This window comes from Propithecus coquereli, unplaced genomic scaffold (genome assembly GCF_000956105.1).
Source record: "Propithecus coquereli isolate 6110/MARCELLA unplaced genomic scaffold, Pcoq_1.0 Scaffold390, whole genome shotgun sequence".
NCBI classification, from domain to species: domain Eukaryota; kingdom Metazoa; phylum Chordata; class Mammalia; order Primates; family Indriidae; genus Propithecus; species Propithecus coquereli.
In genome coordinates this window covers 1,877,707-1,898,921 of record NW_012149619.1, presented here as the reverse complement: position 1 = coordinate 1,898,921, position 21,215 = coordinate 1,877,707, and the positions used below count along the sequence as shown (strand labels likewise).

General features: G+C 53.0%; 1 protein-coding gene across 1 annotated transcript in view; it reads left to right on the top strand.

Annotated features, from left to right (window-relative positions):
* The window catches only part of WSCD1 (WSC domain containing 1), a 49,166-nt gene that overhangs the window by 16,902 nt on the left and 11,049 nt on the right, over window positions 1-21,215 (top strand). Inside the window, exons 3-7 of the mRNA XM_012652598.1 lie at window positions 478-592; window positions 1,745-1,929; window positions 5,926-6,047; window positions 18,317-18,476; window positions 19,423-19,587. Coding sequence (XP_012508052.1) covers window positions 478-592; window positions 1,745-1,929; window positions 5,926-6,047; window positions 18,317-18,476; window positions 19,423-19,587 — 747 coding nt within the window. The remainder of the gene's footprint in view (window positions 1-477; window positions 593-1,744; window positions 1,930-5,925; window positions 6,048-18,316; window positions 18,477-19,422; window positions 19,588-21,215) is intronic.

The following is a 21,215-nucleotide window of genomic DNA, read 5'->3' as shown; positions in this document are numbered from 1 at the left end:
AATAGTTCTCCCTGTTTGAAAGATCTTCCTCAAATTAGCTAAAAGCAGACTTGGCCTAACTAATGTCTTCCCTCTGGCCCACAAGGAGTCAACAGAACCTGTCTCTAAGGACATGAGCCTGGGAGGGCAGGGGCGGTAGGGCGGGCTGGAGTCTACAGGAGGTAATTCAGCCATCCGGACTTGTGCATTGGGGGTGGTGGAAGAAAGAGGTGGTCAGGCTGACACCAGGCTCCTGGCAGGGCTGTCCAGGTGGACAGTGGGTCATTAGCTAAGAAGAGGGGCAGGAAATGAACAAGAGGGTGGCTCAGCACTGAGGCGAAGGCTGGACCACAGCCCTCATCCCCTGGGCTTCTCTGAGGGGGGCCTTGGCCGGGACGGGAGAGATTCCCTTGCCTTTTCCTAAGGTTGGGGCCACAACTGGGACCCCTCCCTCTGTCTCCCAGGACTCTGATCTCAGCCTTGTGTCCTTCCCTGCAGGCACGTATGTTGGATGCTTCAGCGACGATGGCCAGGAGAGGACTCTGAAGGGGGCCGTGTTTTACGACTTGAGAAAGATGACCGTCTCCCACTGCCAGGACGCATGTGCCGAGCGGTAGGTGCTGGGTCCCTGGCCTGTTGACCCTGCTGAGAAAGATCGGAGACAGTCCCAGAAGGAGGTGGCACCTGGCTGCCAGCTGGCTGTCACAGCGTAATGAGACCTCATTGATCAGATCCCAGTTGTCCGGAAGAAGGAACATTTGTTGGCAGGTGGCCTGGGCATCGGGCCGGTGTCAGGAGACGTGGCTTCTAGTCCAGCTATACCAGGGACTCGCTGCGTGACTTTGATGCATTCTTTTCCTTCCCTGGGCCTCAGTTTACTCATATGTTTCAAATAAAATAAAGAGCTTTAACTTAGATTTCTCTGAGGACCTTTCAGCTCTGTTAGGAAAAGTATTTCTATCTTGTGTTTATAACAAGATTTGCTTTTTCTGATACTGCCAGCTCACCCAGGAGTTACCGGACACTTGTCGTGTCCAGGGAATGCTCCCTAATGCCCAGGCAGTCACAGTTGACTGTGTTTGTGCACGAGCACACACGTGCGTGTGAGAGAGATGAACAGAACAGAATCGCAGACCGGACTCTGCATTCATTATTGTCACTTTGGGTTCTTTTGCCGTTGTTATGTCTTGTAAATCCTCACACGCCCTGCTGGGTAGCAGTTAATCGTCCCCATTTTACAGATGGAGAAGCTGAGGCTAGAGAAAGAAAGGACAAGGCCCTTACTTAATGGAACTTTATAGTCTAGATAAAGCTGAAACTCAGGGCGACACAGTCTCATTTTAGTCTCCGAGCCGTCAGGGAAGCTAAGATGCGGAGACAGTAAGTGATGCTCAGGGCTGTCCCCGTGCCATGCTGAGAACCAGTTCACCAGCACACCACTCATTCAGAGCCAGCGTAACCTGTAACCACGGATGGCACCTTCAGGGCAAAGCTCAGGGCTGACGAGAGAGACCAATGGGCTGGTTCGTTTATCGCAAAGGAAAAAGGGTTCCCCGGACTCGGCCAGATGACGGTTAAGTCTGGCTGGAGGCTGACGGCTGTGGCCCCTGCCTCCTCACCCAGACCTAAGCCCAGCTTCCAGTCCAGCCTTTATCCCGGCCCCAGACCCAGCTGCCATTGTCTGACTCAGACCGTTCTGTACTTAGGACCCCAGCACTTGCTCTGGGCCAACACCCAGACTCACCCAGGCCCTGTCTCCCTGCAGGTCCTATGTCTACGCCGGCCTGGAGGCCGGTGCGGAGTGCTACTGCGGGAACCGGCTCCCAGCGATGAGCGTCAGGCCGGAGGAGTGTAACCTTGAGTGCAAGGGGGAGAAGGGCTCCGTGTGTGGGGCCGTGGGTCGGCTCTCTGTGTACCGCGTGGACGAGCTGCAGCTGGGCTCCAGGAAGCGTGAGTGTGCCAGCCTCGCCCCGCGCTCTGCCTCTCCTGTGTGCTCCCGTTGTCCCTCATCTGCAGCGCCTGGTCCAAGCTACGGAGGGCAGAACCTGTGCCCCTCTTCCCTCCCACCTTCACTGGCAGGCTCCTGGCGTGGTGGGGAGGGCTAGGGCCCATCAAAGACTGCGTGGCTTGAGTTCATGACCGAGGCACATCTTTCCTTGTCCCCTGCAAGAGAGAGAAACTGATTAGCAGGCCCGAGCATGCCTCAGGCATGCTGTGTGGCCTCAGGCAGCTCACTTTCCTTCTCTGGGTTCCAGTCTGTTTTGTAAACTGCAGAGGCAGACCGAGATTTCTAGCAATGATGTGGACCAGATAATCTGAAAGTTCCCTCGCTCTAAAGCACCTAGAAATGCTGGATAAAATTTAACAAACATTATGTTAAGTGTATAGCTGAACTAGCAGGAAAGTCAGGCAATCCTCGGGCCTGGAAGTGAAGAGGGAATGAAGAACCCCAGCGGAGAGAGTTGGAGATGACTCTGTACAGCCCTGCGTCAGCAGAGGGACATTGCCAGTCTGGTGGCCACTAGGTTTAGGTTTCAGTGTCCAAGCAGGATAGGAAAGGAGGCCTTGAGCCTCTCAGGGCAGATTGAAACTTCTATCTAAAGTGGACTTCAATTTTATGGAGATACAAATCAGCGAAAGTTAGATTAAAAAAACATACAACCCACCAGTTCAGGGAGATAGGAACAAAGTCTGTTTTGACCTGAGCTTCAAGTGGGAAAAAAAAAAATCTTCCTAAGAATTTATAACCACAGGCCCGCATTTATATGAATTGTGTGACTCAAATTTGTGTTACCTGCCTGCAATCTCCAACTTAAAATGTAGCTGTGGGCCATCTGGAGGTACTTGACATAGGCAGATGCCAAATCCCTCTTGAGAGCTGTGCCATCGGCCCAGGTGTGAAGGGCTGTCCTGGGCGAATTCTCACTGAACGCCGAGCTTGCGGTTCACAGTGATAGAACTCGGAGGAAATAAACAACCATGGGGGAGAGTAAGCTGATCGTCAGACAGCAGGGCTGGACCCTCAAGAATTTCAACCAAGAGTGCCATCAGATGGAGATGGCACCTGCAGGGGCCCAGCGAGATGAGTTTGAAACTCAGGTTTGTCTTCATTGCGAGACAGTGAGCCCAGGTGTACCTAGTCTAGTTACAGAAGGCTCCTTTATAGAAGAATAGGGTCGCAGACTTCCACACACGTTGGGGGCTATCCTTCCCGTGAGTGGGAGGGGCAGGCTGGGAAGGGGTCAGAGCGTGGAGAGACCTCCCCCTGCCGCTGGCAAGGGTGGGACGGCAGTGACGGAGGCACAGCCCAGTGTCCAGGCATGCAGACTCATGGACACAACCGCCTCTGGCCACGGCCCTAGGGACAGGGGTCCAGGAGAGCTGATGGATTAGTTCCGGAATGGGGCAGAGCTCAGGTAAAGAGGTATCAGGTCAACTCTGAGACTTCAGAGGGCTTTCTAGGGTGACTATCCCAGCCATGAGTGAGTTTTCCAAGCAGCACAGAAGCCCAGCTCTGAGAACTATGGTTGAGCCTAGAGGCCAACCCTGGCTGACCACAGTGCCAGGGACAGCAGCTCTGTGTTCAGCCCCAGCCCACTGGGGCTTCTTAGCAGCTTCTTGCATTCAGACAGGATGTCGGGGAACCAGGAGGCCAGACGGGGCAATGGGGATGGGGTGAAGACACTGACGACACACTCTTTAGCTTAAAGTTTCTCTGAGGAGGCCATTAACTCAACGCATACTCCTCAGCACCTAGTCGGCAGCAGGCCCTGAGCTGGCACAGGGTTTGCTGTGGTGCACGGACACAGTCCTGCCCTGTCACCTGGACATCCAGGTGGGCTTCCTGAGGACCAAACTGCTCCACGCTGCCTTCTTGGGCCTTTTATTCTTTGGGTTCCAACAACATCCCTGCCCCCAGTAGGCCCAGGCCTGTATGTGGACTCCGGGCTGCCCTACCAGCCCCTTCTGCCGGCTCCGTAATTGATTCCTGGAGACAGTTGTTTTGCTTAGGTTTGCCCATTGATTAAGGGACAGATGGCCCAGCCATTCAAGCCAGCCCCAGACCTCGAGTCCGCTAGACCCGCCGTCATGCTTAGTGTGGAAAACGGTGCCGTCACCACCCTTTGGGCAGGCCGTGAGCCCGCTCTGTGCGTGTGACCTCTGCCTTCTTGCCCCCTTCTCGAGGGGAAGAGCTGACACAGGATCTCTGTCAAGAGGTGACCAGGAATCCGAGGCTGGTGCTGAGCAGTTTGTCAATGTCTTCGCCTTGGAGGTGTCATTCTGCCCTACGTGGCACTCGGGCTCTCGCCTGGGGAGCCAGGGAGAAGGGTGTGGACAGACCGCACTCGGCGAAAACCTGCTCCCTGACAGTCGCAGCAGCGAAGTCGAGAGGCAGCTGGCGCCCCCTCTAGCGGCTCACCTGTCGCTCACCTGTCGCAGCATGTGCAGCGCCCTCCTGTGCTTTGTCTTGTTCAGCTCATTCACTTACTCAGCACGTATTGGGCGCCTGCTGTGTGCAGGGACACAGGGCTGACCCAGAGGTAGTCTCCCTCCAGGAGCTCTGTCTGGAGGGCTCGTGGCCCCTCGCTGTGCTTCCCTGTGTCCTGGGACTCGCTGGAACATTGATCACCCTGCTCTCCCTCTGTCTTGCTGCCCTACTGACTCTCCCCAGTGTCCGTCCCACCCCAGTGGAGCTGGCTGAGGTGAGGGCCCGGTCCCTCTGAACATGTGTTCTTTGGGGGCCCAGTCGTGCCACAGGACGGGAAGGAGTTTAGGGAGCCCAGCACCAGCCATCACCCTGGCGTGGACACCAAAGGCCAGGGCAGGCATGTGATGGTGGGGAGACACAGCCCATCGGGGGTGGCACATGGGTGCACATTGCTCCTCATTACGGCTCTGGGAGCTAGGCTATGTGCAGGCGAGGAGAGGGAGAGTCTGAGTCACTGCCAGTGCCTGGACTTTCACCCAGCACCTGAGACCCTAAGCCCCAGCTGTTTCCCCACACCGGGCTGCTTTCCCGTGTCTGAGCCCTAATAGGTCATGCCCAGACGTGTGGACCACTGGTGCTGTGGCCATCTGGGACGGGCTTCCAGATCCAGGGTTTGGTCCTGCTTGGCAGATCCGGGCTGGGGAGAGGGCTCCTGCTGTCACCAGCTAGTAGGGCACGTGGAGAGAGCCGGGGGAGAGCTGCGTCCTGGGAGACCTGGTGTTGCAAGGAGCAGGGCATAAGAATCACGATGCCTTCTAGAGACACTCAGGCAAATCTGGAAGAAATATGAGCAGTTGGTGCCAGAACATTCCAGGAAATTTGTTTAGCACCAAGGCAGCCAGCCGGGGAGCTAGACTTCCCCCCTGAAGGTCTGGGGAGCACCTTGGCAGGAGGCTGCCTTTGTACCATGGACTTGAGGAGTGTTCCTGGAACTCGGTGGGAGTTCAGGATCACAGGGAGGCCAACCTTGCGAAGAAGCAAAGCAGCGGTGTGACTTGGATGGCACAGCGAGAGGGAATGTGGCAGGAGTTCAGATTTCCTTGTCCACTTTTCTTTTAATACATGCTCTGGGGGGACATAGAATTTTCCAGAATATCAGCCTCTCAAGTCACCTATTGGGGAATCTGGCACATAGTAAATGCACAAGTAAGATTTGTCGCAGGAAGGGAGGGGAGCAAGGAAGGAAGGACACCACACCCAGAGACCCTGCAGGAGAAGCAAGACCTGAGCTTAGCAGTTTCAGCCAAGTGGTCCCTGTTGGTGACCCGAGTGATCAAGGTCCCACTGCCTGGATTCCCGCGGGAGCTTGGCTTGACTGCTCCCCACCCGTGGTTTGAAATCTGCCCCTCCTGAGTACACTTGCCTGTCTCAGCATCCAGAGCCGGTGTTTTCCCTCGTGATAGTTACCAGAACCGGGGCCACTGCTTCTCACCAGAAACCCATGTCCCTCCCCACAGGGCGGACCGCCACCTACCGCGGGTGCTTCCGACTGCCAGAGAATATCACGCATGCCTTCGCCGACTCCCTGGCACAGGCCAACGTGACCGTGGAGACATGCTCAGGATTTTGCTCCCAGAAAGTAAGACCCGTGACAGTTTCACAACCCTTTCCTCGAATAATCCTGTGTGTGGTGGTCCCCAGAGGGGGCTGGGCACCTGGGCTGGGCTGAGGGTGTCCAGCGTGGAGGTGTGGGAGGGAGGTCGACCGCACGCTGACATTACGGAGGGTGCCAGCAGGGAGCCCGACGCCTGCGTCAGTGAGTCAGGGCTGGGTGGTGAGTTGTCAGCAGAGGTTGTAACGCTGAAAGGAGCATGGCTTTCTGGATGCGAGCTGCTGGCCTAAGTGTCAGATGTTAAATTGACTTGGTTTGGAAGCAAGAAGATGCTGGCTCGGGACTTGGGACAGCTGATGGATTTTCTGTTATTTGCGCTGACAGTGTTGAGCCATGGATCTGACTGCAGGGGCCATAGTCACACCTGCGCCTTTGGTTCCACCTGGGCTGAGGACTGGAGTGTGGCTCCGTGCAAGGGTTGGGCCGGGCACCAAAGGCCACTGTGCCTGCCTGGCGTGCTAGCTCTGGGGTGGGGAAGTTGGTCAAGGCCAGATGGGGCTTGCAGGGCCACGAGTGTGTGAAGCGACGGTAGGGTGACCCAGCAGGCTGTGTCCAAAAGGTCTTGGGCAGGAGTGCAGCAGTCTGCAGATTGGGGTGGATGCTGTGGCTCTAGGAATGGCCCTCAGTGGCCACAGGCTGGGGACCGGGGCTTTTGCACACGTGCTGGGATGCAGGAGCCTTGACTTGGCTGTGGTACTCAGCAGTGTAATGGAACAGGGCTAAGGAGAGAGCAGGGCCTTGCGATGATGATGGTGGTGGTGGTGGTGATTTCAACAGAAGCTGCCATTTATTGACCATGCCAGGTACTGGCCCAAACACTTCACATGTGTCAACTCATTTCATCCTCGTGGCAATCACAAGTATCACGATCATCTGCATTTTGCAGGTGAGGAAACTGAGGCAGAGAGCTTGAGCAGTCTGCCCAAGGTCACATAGCCAGTAAGTGGTGGAACTGGGATATGAACTGCTGGGGATTGAAAGGCACGGGGGCTGGGTGGCTTCAGTGAGAGCAGCTGTGACTGGACCTGCAGGAGCCAGCACATCCTCTGCGGCTCCCCACCCCTCCTCCTGCTTCCTGTGCTCCTCTGCACTCTGGGGTGCTTCCCTCTGAGGGGGTGGGGAGCAAAGCCTTTCATATGTGCTTTCTTCTCGCCCAAGTGCATCCTTTGCAGTGGCTCCCCTGCGTCACCAGCATTTCCAAAGCCACTGCCGAGGATGTCTTGGGTGTCAGGGCTCCTGTGACAGATTGTGAGCCAAGAAACAGTTTATTGATTTGCAGACATCTGGCCTGGGGACCTCTTCTTCCTCTCTCCCCCTCTTGGGAGCAGAGCTCTGGGTAGAGGCAGCAGGGATGTCCGCTCAGCTGCCGGGCCCTGCTTGTGTGCACAGGGGAAGCAGCCATCCTCCCAGGGCTTCCCTCGCACCTGCAGCTCAGAGGGGTTCCCTGGAGAGACCCCCTCATCAGCATCAAAGGAACTCTGCTGGTCCAGGTGGGCTGAAGGCAGGCCTCCCTCGGCCCTTGGGGGTGGCCTGCTGTGTGCCGGGCGCTGGGCTGGGCCATCCCGAGGGCTGTCTGCTGTCATCCTCCTGGCGGCTCCCAGAGGGGAGATGTTTGGATCCCTGTGGGCTATAAGAGGCAGAGCAGGTTTGCAGAGGTGGGAACCTTCACGCAGGCACAGAGCAATCAAGTGGCTTTACAGCCGGCTCCTGACACCACAGCCTGTGCTTTCACATCTGCTGCCTGTCGTCTGACGCTGGGGGGAAGAGACAGAAGAGATGAGAAGGAGGAAGAGGAAAGGAAAGGGGCGGTTATCACAGCCATGTACCCTCAGCGATGCAGATTGCTTTTGAGTGGATAATGCGCACGCATGGAGCACAATAGGGACAAACCAAGGGGTACGGAGGGGAAGCCTTCCTCCCACTCCGTGTCTTCTCCACCCATTTTCCTTTCTTGGAGGCAGCCGATGGCCTGGCTTCTTGTGTCCACTTCCAGAGAGACTCTGACGATTCAAGCAACTGCATCTTTGTCTGCTCCAGTGTGAACCCACAGACAGTAATGAGCTACACACGCGCTTCTGCACCGAACCCTTCGCTGGACAATCTCAGAGATTGTTCCACGTCAGTACAGAAGGTGCCTTCTCATTCTGTTTTCCCACTACACAGATGTCCTGTAATTTATTTAACCACTTCCCTACTGCTGAGCATTCAGGTTGTTTCCAGCCTTTTGCTTTTACAAACAACGCTGCAATGACGACCCTTGCGCATATGTAGAGAGAATCTGTAAGAAGAAAATCGCTCAGCGATGCTGGATCAAAGAGGGCGTGTCTTTGTTGTTTTGGAAAACTTTGTCCAGCCGCCCTTGGCAAAGGTTGTATTATACTAATTCTGTAGCCCTCTCAGTGACGTAGGAGGAGACAAGCCACCCTTGTGATCCTTCTTTTTGGGGGGAAGGAGCCTGGGATGCAGCTAGGCAGATGCCCTAGTATTCTGCGGTGCCTCCACCTGGGCAGCCCATCAGGGCCCAGAGAGTTCTGCCTTGTGCTTACAGACAAGAATTTAAAGATTTAAAACTCTTCAACTTCTATTTTCAGGCTTTCTTCATATTTACTGGCACAAATCCAGATTGCTGCAATTTCACACTGGAGCATGTGCCAGAACCTCCCCGTGGGCTCTTGGTGTCTGTGCCGTTTTACACCTTAGCACCTTGCCCGTGTCCCCCCACGATGCGTTTCAAGGACAGGTTACCTGCTCAGCTCTGGCTGGTGCAGCTGGGAACCGTTCAGGCCAGATAACACGGGAAGGGCATCCGGGGTTCTCAGAAACGGCCTTTGCCCTGGGAGCTCACAGCTGGGATCCGTGCTGACACTTGCTCCTTGTCCTGGCGCCTCTGTATTGTCGGATGGGGGCGTGTCCTCGAGTCCCATTGTTGGGAGCTGCAGGATTCTGCAGCTGTGAGAACAGTCACCATCTCCAGCAGTAAAGTTGAAAGCGGGTCTTGGCAGAACACAATTAGTGGGATCTGCAAAACACGTATGCTGACACGTACAGTGGATAAAGCCACGTGCGGGGCGCCCCTGACATGTGGCAGAGTGCGGTCAGCGCCTGAAGAGGGTGAAGAAAGTTTGGAGGGAGGCTGAGAAGGGCAGAGGTTGCAACTTTGGGGAAGGGTGGAGCTGGAGGGTGCAGGGCTGCGTCCCCAGGCAGCTGAGGGGGGTGAGGAGTGCACTGCAAGGAGGGCGACTGCTGAGCAGGAGGGGGGTGGTGGAAAAGCAGCCCAGGTGGTCCAGAGTGGAGGGTGACTTGGGGTGTCGTCAAAGGTCAGGTGGGGACAAACCGCAGAGGGCCTTGGATGTCTGCCCCTTTTCCCTTTTCCGTGGCAGGGAGGGTGGTATGGCTGGCACAGCACTTGACAGCTGCAGGGAGAGCGTGCGAGCTGATAAAGGAGGGAGCACATCCGAGAGACACACAGGGACAGAATCCACACGAGGGGATGTGGGGACACAAAGGAAGGAAAAGTGGGAACCACCGGGGGAGGGAAAGGCATAGGCGGGGCAGAGGCGGAGAAGAGCTGACCTGGCCAGTGGGGGAGGGGAGTTCCCGGGCATCCTCCTGGGAGGCAGCGAGCCTCAGGCCACCCTCAGAGATGCCTTGGCAGAGCTGCCAGGGAAGTCGGCCCGTGACCTGGTTCTGGAGTCAGGGATTCCAGTGGGGCAGGAGCGATGCCCCTATGCCATGCATTCGGCTAAGACCACCATCTGCTCAGCACTGAGCCTTTGGTTCCCAGACTGTCCGTCCATTCCCCTCGTCTCGCCCTTGGATATTGGTATAACTTGGACTTGAGCCTTCTGTGCTGCTGGCCCCTTAGCTCTGCGGGTGCCTGGTGGAGGGTGGGGGCTCTGCTGGAATCTGACTTCCCCTTAGAACAGAGTTTCTCAACCTTGGAACTGTTGACATTTGGGTTGCATAATGCTTTGTTTTAGGATCTGCCTGTACATTGCGGGGTATTCCAGCAGCATCCCTGGCCTCTACCCACTAGTTGCCAGCAGCACCTCCCTACCCGCCCCAGCTGTAACCAAACTGTCCCCAGACATTGCCAAATGTCCCCTGGAGGGCATAATCACCCCTGGTTAAGAACCATGGCCCTGGAGAGCCCTCCCGAATATGTTGGGTGGCAGTGCCCAGGCAGCAATGCCCAGGCAGGGCTGCATTTCCCAGGGGGCTGAGTCCTGGTGAACGGTGGCCAACTCTCTGATGAGAATGAAGCAAATTCTGCCTCTAGCACCGAGGTCTGGAGGCTGTGAAACCAGCTGGCAGTTCATCTGCCCCAGCCTGCAGCGGCCAGGGACTTAGCTGCAGGGGATGTTTCCTCCCTTCTCTCCTGAAGGTCGGGGGTGGTGAGAGAGGTGAATTTCGGGATGCCCGGCTGTACTTGCCTGTTCTGAAGTGCCAAGCACGTCCTCTCTGGAAAGGCGGGTGGTGTGGGGCTGCAGGGCTGTCCCAGTGGCAGCTTTATCTCATCCTAATTTGGCTGAAAAACAAGCTCAAATGCCCTGTGATGTGGGAATGGTTAAGTTATGCCACAGCCATACAGTGGACTATAATACAGCCATTGACAATGTTTTCAAAGACTTTTATGATGGAAAATGCTCACAGTAGAATGTGAAATGGGGCAGAGCTGAGCCTGGGGCTGGGGGGCGAGGGGCTTAATGAGGGCTGGCTGGGCAGTGGGGCCAGAGCAGCAGATGGGAGAGGTGGGGCTTGGAAACAGGAAAAGTGGGGAGGCTTCTTGCAGCGCCCCTGCTTTTGAGCACCATCTGAGGCTTATTTGTGGCCCCAGATAAAAATCTCTGCTGTTTTTCGCTAGTTAGCGAAAATGGATTTGGGGAGCTCCAAGAGTGTAGTTTGACAGAAAAAGAACATTTCGGGCAATATCAGCATCTTAATGATCTGATTCTCTGCCAGCAAGAGGGACTTGACCAATGTAATGTGTTTTTAAAGCCCGGCAAAATGATCTTGTCTAATTTCCTGTGATCGTGTTGGAGATGGAGGGAAACCTGCTCACTCTCAGCGGTCCGCAGGACCCTATGCCTCCTTCGCTGAGAGGCAAGGTGAGAATGAGAATGAGGTGGCAGCTTCGATATTTGCATTGCTACCAATTTGGATCCGGGGTAATTAAATTTGAAGTTCGATATTTGCACTTAAGTACAGAGACCATTTGTAGGACTGTTCTGAAATGGGGCTGATGAATGAAGTCTAACGCCATCTGCAAATAGGTCACTAATGTGTGACGCTCCACCAGCTATTATGCCTTGTGATCTGAGGTCTGTTCCCCCAGCAGCTGCCGGTGGCCCTACTGATACAGGAATTGGGGGGAGAGGAGAGGAGAGGTGTTGCCCTTTCTTTTTAACCCTCTTTTAGCCTCTTTTGAGTATCGAAGTTCTTTCTGCAGAATATTAATCGCTGGGTGTTTTGCCATTGACATTTCTTCTAAAGTTACGTGTTTTTCGTTTTCTTTTCTTTCTTTTTGTTAATGGCGGTGCTAACCTGGCCGTCTGCATTAGGGTGCAGCCTCTCTGATGCCTACTGGACAGCTGCTCTTGCTACATGCGCTTGGATCCCGACAGATGCACCTACCCTAGGTAGACCCATGGTCTCCACGGGGTCCCCAATTTCATGTCTTTGCCATGTGTTGGGTCTGTACGAGTCTGGGTTTTGTGAACCTTGATAAGAATTTTCCCTTTGTCAAAATGCTGTAGTCATTCCAATAAGTGACTGATGTGATGTTGTTTTGAATTTCTTATAAAAGTCTGTAGTAAACCTGTTGATACTGTTCTTGTGTGTCTTTCTAAGAACACTTATTGTTTGTTTATGGAGGGTTACAGAAGTAATGCATATCTATTTTAGAAAATTTGGAAATGCAAAAATAAAAATAAAACTCACCTGTAACATCACCACATCAGAGAAAACAACTAATGACATTTTGCATCCTTTCGGTCTTTTATTCTAGGCGTATACACACTTCATCGGTTTATGAACGTTGAGTCTTTCCTTCGGACACTGTCCCCTTTTCTCGTTTACTGTGTTGCAAACATTTCCTTTGCCGTGCTGCGCCTTTCGGGGCCCGTTGGCATCCATCCTCTCCTGGTGGACATGTAGGCCATTTTGTTTTCTTTTCACTGTCATAAACAATACCACCACAAACATCCTTAAAGATAGTGTGTCTTGTAGCTTTATCCTTCTTAAGCTGGTAGAAAGAAGGCTTTAGAGTCATAGTATCCTGGGTTCATGTCTCTTCTCTGCTACTTTCTTGTTTCGTGGTCCTGGCCGGATCACATGACCCTGAGCCTCAGTTTTCTCATCTGTTCGGTGAGACTGGTGGAGGTAAAAATGCCTCACCACATTGCAATGAGGATTCATCGACCATGCGGATATGGCCAGATTTGTGATTTGTGTTTTGGGGTACCTCTTGAGCAGTAAGTGTTCCAGATGGCGATTATGGTCTCACTATTATTCAGCTTCCCCATAGTCGTCTTGCCGTGTGGGGTGTGTTTGAGGAACTGTCTACGATGAGGAGCTGGCCCTTTCCCAAGGTGGTGAAAATCCAAGCACCTTGGGATCCTGCTGATTTGGTCATCATGCGACACTTCACAGACACTTCTGTGTGGTGGGTGTTTGGCTTTGACGGGGGTTGTTGTGTGGGGTGGGTTGGTGGGTTAGGCAGGTCTGCTGTCGGAGGCTCAAGTCTTCAGAGAGCCCTGGTGCCCACGGAGACAATCCATAGGGTCCCCTGGAGACACACTGACTTTGGCCCCAAACAATGACACTTGGCCTATTCTCATGTCCAGAGCACGATATTCCGGTGTCTGTAGAGTGTGTGCTAGAGCTGTCCTCGAGGCTGGATGTGTAGATGGGCCCTGGTGAGTTGGCACTTTACATGGGGAAGAGTAGATGCCATGGAGGGTGGGGGTGGGGGCTGCCCACATGCATTTGGCTTCACCGGGACTCAGCCCATCCAGGTTTGCTGAGTGTCTGTCGCTCTCCCTCTCCTCGAGAGTATTTAATCCCCAGATCCCCCATATGGACGGAGAGACCAAGACTCAACCATTTAAATTCACACCTACGGACTCCAGAGCCCTAAATCATTAAACTGTGTGCCTTTTCCACATGGGGAAACCAAGGCACAGAGATGCAATAGCCAGCCAGCGGCCGGCAAGTGGGATTCTAAGCTGGTTCCTTACGACGAGCCTGGGGCCGCTTCCCCCTCCCAGGAGCTGCCTCTCAAGTCACACAGCCCCCGTTCTCAGTTACCACGCCACTGGACGAGTTTTCAGTCAACCTGACATTTGCCTGAAAGCAAAAGTCCGCCCCTTTGCCCTCTGAGTTAGTCCATTTGCGTTGCTATAAAGGAAATACCCGAGGCTGGGTAATTTATAAAGAAAGGAGGTTTATGTGGCTTACGGTTTTGCAGGCTGTACAGGAAGCGTGGCATCAGCATCTGCTTCTGGGGAGGGCTTCAGGGAGCTTCCAATCAAGGCAGAAGGCGAAGGGGGGAGCAGGCGTGTCACATGGCGATAGAGGGAGGAGGGGCTGGGCTCTTTGAAACAACCAGCTCTCCCCTGAACTAATAAAGCAGAAACTCTCTCATTACCATGGGAGGGCACCAAGCCATTCCTGAGGGATCTTCCCCCAGGACCCGAACACCTACCACCAGGCACCTCCTCCAACACTGGGGCTCAAGTTTCAGCATGAGGTTTGGAAGGGACCAAACATCCCAACCACATCATCCTCTAGCCCTGAAGCCACCTTTGTGGGCATCTTCTTTCCTTTTTGTATCTTGAATGTCCACATCTGCCTCTGGAGTGAAGGGAACTGCCCCGGAGGCAAGAGACTGGCAGAGCCCACTTCCGCACCGGGTCTCAGATTTCATCGGAAATCCATCGACCCGTGTGTCTGCCTCCGAGGAGCTGGACTACCGTGGTGTGTAGCGGAGCCCTGGACTCGGAGCCCGGAAGGCTGGCGTCTGTTCCTGCTCACCTGATGGGTGGACATCTTGGGCTGTTCAGCGCCTGCCTCCAAGCCTCAGTTTCCCCCTCTCTACGATTCTGTGTAATCCTGGAGACCCTGAGACAGGTGCTCGAGGATGAATGAAGATGGAGGAGATGAGGCCCAGACGGGCCGGTTTTTGACAGGGGTCCTGCCTGGAGCCCTTGCTCCTTGCCTGGGGGAATGTCCACGCCTTGTCCCCTTGGCCACAGACCAGGCCTTTGCATGTGGATCCCTGCCACCCACAGAGCCACGCCCTAGCCGTGTCACGACCTGGCTCCAGGCTGAATGCCCACGCACACTGCAGGCCCAGGCCGAGCCCAGGCTCAGGCTGTAGACGCAGTATCGGGATAGGATGTGGATCCCCCCATCTGTCCTCAGACACAGCTGAGTGGCTGCCTCTTTAACCCCTCATCTGTTTGATTGAAACAATCCCAAATCTCTGTCCTCACTTCTTCTGCCTTGCTTTCTCCGATCCTTTTCTCCCCTTCTTTCTGTCCTCTCTCTGTCTCTCTCTGTCTCTCTGAAGCTTAGAGTAGGGTTGGGGGAAGCAGGGAAGTTGGCAGAGAGAAAAGATTCATCAATATTTAATTTTTATGGAAATCATGTCCTAGAAATCCCCAAGGGGCTGAAAATTGTTCTGTGTTTTCAGAATCCAGTGATGTTGCTGAAGCGGTTATGTTGTAAATAAAACCACATTACTGTCTGCAGCTCTCCCGTCGCTCTGCAAACACCCGGAAACTTGACAGTTTAATCCACTCAAGGAAGCAAAGAGGTTCGGGTCACTGGTGGGGGCAGCCCATTCCGCAGCCCTGGGATATAAGATTGTGAGCATCAGCGTCAGCAGCGCCGTGACCGCCGGGCAGGGAGGGGGAGCCAGCGTGCCCCAAGCGGGTTTACATGCTGGTGGGACTCGCTCCCTCGGAACAGGAATCCCAGGACAGCAGAGCCCCCCTGGGGTCCCTGGTGTGCGGAGGATTTGCTTAGATGTAGTGGGCTTTCTTCTCCTCTCTCACAGCCGCCGTGCAGAAAGATCAGACCCACCTTGGTTTTAAGCAGCTTTTGGTGGGGTCGGGATTTGGAAAGGATGTTCATTTGTTCATTTATCACACATTTATTGCGCATCCACCACGTCCGAGACACTGTTCCAGGTACAGCGGATACAGCAAATCACACGGAACACACAGCAATCCTGCTGGCATTCTCCTGGACAGAGGCAGGAGGTAAATGAAATAAATCAGTAAAATAGATAGTATGTTGTGTGGTAATCAGTCCGTGGAGAAAAATGAGGCAGAAACTGTAGGTGTTTACCTATGAGAAATGAAAACATGTATTGACTAAACGCTTGTACGAGAATGTCCGGAGCAGCTTTATTCACAACACCTAAAATGCGGGAACAGCCCAGATGTCCCTCTGCAAGGGAATGACTCGGCAAACGGCATTGCGCCCATGGAATGCTACACAGCAATGAAAAGGAGCATCTGCGGACACGTAGAACAACATGGATGGCTTTAACAGATACTTTTCTGAATGGAAGAAACCAGGCGCACAAAAGGGTGTACTAAGTGATTCTATTTATGTGGTATTCTATTATAGAATAGACAAAGCTGACCCATGGTGGTGGAAATCAGAAGCGTGGCTGCTTTGGGGGAGACGGGGTGGCTGTGAGCAGGCGCGGGGTCATGGACGTGCTGCTTGTCTGCATACGCACTTGTCCACACCCATTGACCGGCACACTTGGGGTCAGGGCTTTTCATTCAGGTAAGTTATTAATAAAATTGAAAGGCACGGCAAGGGAGTAGGGTGTGTGGTGACGGTGAGAGGGGTGTTGAAGCTTGAAAAGGGGGTGGCCAGGGAAGGCCTCATGGAGACGGTGACTTGAAGAAAGTGGGGGAGAGCCATGAGGGTATCTGGGGGAAGGACATTGAAGGAAGAGGGAACAGCACATGCAAAGGCCCTGAGGCGGGAGCGTGACTAGGGGGGCCAAGGAACTGCAAGAAATGAAGGCATTGTGTCAGTCTGGCTGCCATGACAGAGTACTGAGGTGCTTAAACAACAGCTCCACAGTTCTGGAGGCTGGAAGTCCGAGATCAAGCCGTCGGCAGGTTTATTTTCTCCCGAGGCCTCTTTTGTTGGCCTGCAGATGGCAGCCTTCTTACTGCGTCCACACGTGGTCGTCTGTGGTCTGCGTGTTGCCTGTGTCCTAACCTCCTCTTCTTATAAGGACCCCATCATGTTGGATGAGGGCCCACCCTAGCAGTCTCATTTTAACTTAATCATCCCTGTAAAGACCCTACTTCCAAATAAGGTCACATTCTGAGGTGGTGGGGGTGGGGACGTCAGCCTATGGGTTTGTGGGGACAAGTTCAGCCCACAGCAGCCATCGAGGACAGGCGTGCTGCAGACACAGACCACTGCGTGCCCCCCTGCTGGGCCGCAGGTGCCAGGCTGCTGGCCTCTGCGGCTCCCCGCGATGAAGGTGTTAACGTGGGATGAGGCGGGGTGAGCGCTCTGTGAGACAGGATGGATGGAGCTCAGAGGCCAGAGATGGTGGTTCTTGGGATCGCTTTTCCCAAACTTACGTCAGCAGGAAACTTGCTTCCAGAAAAGCCATCCTTGTTCTGCTCCAGGATCAGGCGACAGATCTCGCTTTCCGTACAGAAGTGGCCCGATGGAGTCTAGCGGGAGGTGCTGGTGGGGCTCGTCAGCCTGCTGCCCACTCTCTCGCAGCGGCTTCTCAGCTTGAAGAAGGACGAGGGTGGGGAGAGTCTTCTCTGGGCGCTGCCAGGCACCTAGGAGAGGGTCTGGGCTGGGGACAACATCCGGCCGCATCTCCTCCAGCCCCCCGGCCTGCGTTGCCCTCCCTGGGCCTGGACACCGTCTATTGTCTTTTATGAGTGCCGAGATCTTCAGCTTGACCTAGCCATGCTCAGAAAATGGTATTGATTTTCTTTTACTTATTTATTTATGAGATTTTTGCTGTGGGCAAAAAATAAAAAGGTTTGTGCAGCGCTTTCCTTAGCAGTGAGAAGTTTTCTCCACCCACTACCTCGCTCCCCGGTGCACACACTCGCAGACAGCTCTCTTCTCTCTCCGCTGCAAGAGTCCTGCATCTCCTGGCTGTGGGATGCAGGGAGGGCCGAGATGACATGGGGCTAAGTGTCCCCCCTCGTGCCCAGGACAGAGTAGGTGCTCAGAAAATATATGTGGGAGAGGTGGGCGGATGCATTTTTGAGCAAGCCCTGGCCAATGCCCTACGGGTTAGGGAGGCTGAGGATGGCCCATACATACCTCTGTGGAAGAACCTACTGTGTGCCAGGCCCAGTGGTGGGCAGTTTGGACCTGTCTCATCTAACTCTTGTCATAAACATACAAAGTGGATTTTATTACCGTTTTCAATGCTGAAATTTGGAGAGGTTAAGCACCTTGCTCAAGGGTGCCCAATAAGTGAGCTGGAATTCACATTCGGGTCTTCAGGATGCCAGCACCCCAGCTCTCCCCGTTGCATGGTGCAGCCTGCCCCAAGGAGAGTAAGAACTCACTGGGAGCTGACTCGGCCCACAGAGCGAGGCACCTCCCCTCTCCTAACCTGGCAGGGCCCTTCCGTTTTTAGGAAGCCCCCACTGGGCTAAGCACCTTGAATGGGAAAAGGTCTCCTCTTCCCAAGCCATTCCATCATTGGAAAGATGACTGTATGGGAATCTGTCCCCACCCTATCGTGGGGCGTCAGGCACAAGAGTTGGCTTTGGTGTCTTTCCAGGGAGGCGGCTGGCCAGCAAGGGCCAGAGGGAATTCCAGTCCTCTCTCAGGGCTCAAGGTCTGTTGGTTAACAGTGTGACATGTTGAGCCCCGGAGCTGCCCTGTGCCAGCTGATTTGTTTGTCCCGCTCTGTCCAACACAGATGTTCACTCATGTGGATACCCTGCCCAGAGTGACCTTTCCCTCCCCGGCACTCCTGACAAATGCCACGGCGTCTCAAAATCCCAGGGAGAAGTCACGTCCTTTTGAGCTTTGTGTCCCCTGGGTTTGAGCACACAGCCTGGTGGTAGAAGGATGATGGCCACCTCTGTGGACCCCATCCATGTGGGATGGCAGTACATCCCACATGTTCATCCCAGTTCCTGAGCTGTGGGAGGCGCAGTTCTCACATTCACTCGATGTGCTTCTCTTCCTCTCTTTCTCTTCCCTGGCAGGAATTCCCCTTGGCTGTCCTCAGGGGCTGGAAATGCTACTGTGCTTACCCTACCCCCCAGTTCAGCCTGCGGGATGCCATGGACAGCTCGTTGTGTGGCCAAGACCCTGAGGCCCAGAGGCTGGCAGATTACTGCGAGGTCTACCAGACGCCTGTGCAAGGTGAGCTCTGTACCCACCACTGGTTGTGGCATTTGGTATTTGGTCTGGGAGTTGCACAGAGCTTCCAGGGTTTGGAGATGCCAGTCATGGCTCAGTGTGCGGTCCTGGGGACCCCAGCATCTTAGTGGGTGGTGGAGATAAAGGGAAGGGTGAGGCCTCCACCTTCCCTGGAGGCTAAATCCTGGACTCACTTTGAAAAACATCAGACTCTGTATCTGAGTCTCTCTGGGAACAACAGTGCTGAGAGGAAGAGAGAAAGAGCAAAAAGAGGCAGGGACCAGAGGGGAAGCAACAGCAAGGTGGTGGGGTTGGGAGGCATGGGAAAAATGGGATCCCAGGGGCCGCAGGTACCTCTGGTGCCTCCAGGACCTGGGCATCCTCCGTGGTGTATGAGGTCTGACCTTAGGAACTGATGAGAGGACGTGCAAGTGAAGAGGCATGTTACCACCTTTATCAAATGCCTACTGTGACCCAGCACAGCCGTGGAGGTTTGGGGGCTTTCCCCTGGTGATTTCATGTGCTCCTTACAGCAGCCCTGAGGATGAGAGACAGAGTTGCTTGCCTAAAATTCGTCCAGCCCTGATTTGTTGTCAGCTGTACCTGGGTGCGGGCATTGCTCAGTCTAGCCACAACCCCTATATACCTTCCCTAGCAGAATCTGGAGTTACCTATGCTATGCTGGGAGCAAGGATTTGGCTGTGGCTATGGAGATAGAGCGAGGGTCAAGGACCCATAGGGTGCCTGATTCCCACCCACTTTTGCACTAGTGTGTCATGGGGCTTGCAGCTAAGGTACAGGTGGAAAATCTCTTTCCTTCTTTGGGCCTTGGTTTCCTCACCTATTAAATGGGAGTCTTGGATCATCAGTCCCTGTCTAGGGGAGTCTAGTGGTGAATCTGTGAGTCAAAATGGAGTTGAGTAACCCTGTGATACTTCTGGACTTTCAGACACTCGGTGCACAGACAGAAGGTTCCTGCCCAACAAATCGAAAGTGTTTGTGGCTTTGTCAAGCTTCCCAGGAGCCGGAAACACATGGGCACGGCACCTCATTGAGCATGCTACTGGCTTCTATACAGGGAGCTACTATTTTGATGGAACCCTCTATAACAAAGGTAAGTCATAGCTACAGGGGCGGGTAGAGGGCAGCTCCCAGGGGCCAAACTGTTACCTTGCCAGCTGAGCTCCTCAGAGCACTAGAGCAGTGTATCTTAAACTTGAGTATGTGTAAAAATCACCTGTATATGGAGCCACTGTGAGCCATGCTCACCCCTCAGGGACCAAGGACTGGCCTGCCTGGCGGTCCCCATCCACAGAAAAGCTATGCCACTGCCTCCATAGACACCCACAGTTTGGGCTATTGCAGCACTTGCAGGCACCACTGATGTTAATTACAGCCAAAGAAATTACATGGCGACTACACTACTGCACCCACCTAGAACCAAAGCCAAACCAACACTATAGGACACATCTACAGGAAATAGTCTTTCCCTATGAAAGCTACTCCATAAAATTAGAAGAAGTGACTGTTCCACCAGATGTACAGATATCAACATAGGTACACAAGAAACATGGAAGAACAAGAAAACATAACACTTCCAAAGGAATACAATAATTCTCCAGGAACAGATCCCAAAGCAAAGGAAATCTATGAAATGTCTGAAAAGGAATTTAAAATATACAAGATACAAGCAAGATATAAGAGAAGACAGAGAATTCAATGAAATCAGGAAAACAATTCCTGATCTGAATGAGAAACTCAACAAGGGTAGATATAAAAAAGAACCAAACATATCTGAGAGCTGAACAATTCAGTGAATGAAATAAAAAAACACAATTGAGAGCTTCAACAACAGACTAGATCAAGCAGAAGAAGGAATTTCTGAACTTGGAGACAATCTTTTGAAATAATCCAGTGAGACAAAAAAACAACACAAAAGATTTAAAAGAATGAAGAAAACCTGTGGGACTTATAGGACACCATTATGTGAACAAATATCTGCATTGTGGGCTTTTGAGAAGGTAAATAGTTGGGAAGAGGCAAAGAAAAACTATTTAATAAAGTAATAGCTGAAAACTTCCCAAGTCTTAAGAGAGATATAGACATCCAGATCCAGGAAGCTCAATGATTCCCAAATAGTTTCAACCCAAAAAGGTCCTCTCCAAAGCATAATGTAGTCAAACTGTCAAAAGTCAAGGAAAGACTTTTAAAAACAGCAAAAGAAATTAAGTCACATATAATTAGTCACATTAGACTAACAGCAGATATCTCTTCAAAAACCTTATAGGCCGGCAGAGAATGGGATGATATATTCAAAGAACTGAAAGAAGAAAACTGTCATCCAAGAATATTATACCCAATAAAACTATCCCTTCAGAAATGAAAGAAAAATAAAGTCTTTCCTAGAGAAGCAAAAATGAGGGAATTAGTCACTACCAGACTGGCCTTACAAGAAATGCTTAAAGGAGTCCTACATTTGTAACCAAAAGAATGACAACCACCATCATGAAAACACATCAAAGTATAAAATACAGTAGTAAAGCAGATACGCAAATGAAAAATAGAAAGGAATTAAACTTTATCACTACATAAAACCACAAAACCACAAAGATAAGCAATAAGAGAGAAAGAAAGGAACAAAAGATAGACAAAACAACCAGAAGACAATTAACAAAATAACAGAAGTAAGTCCTCACCTATCATAACAACCTTGAATGTAAATTGATTAGATTACCCAAATAA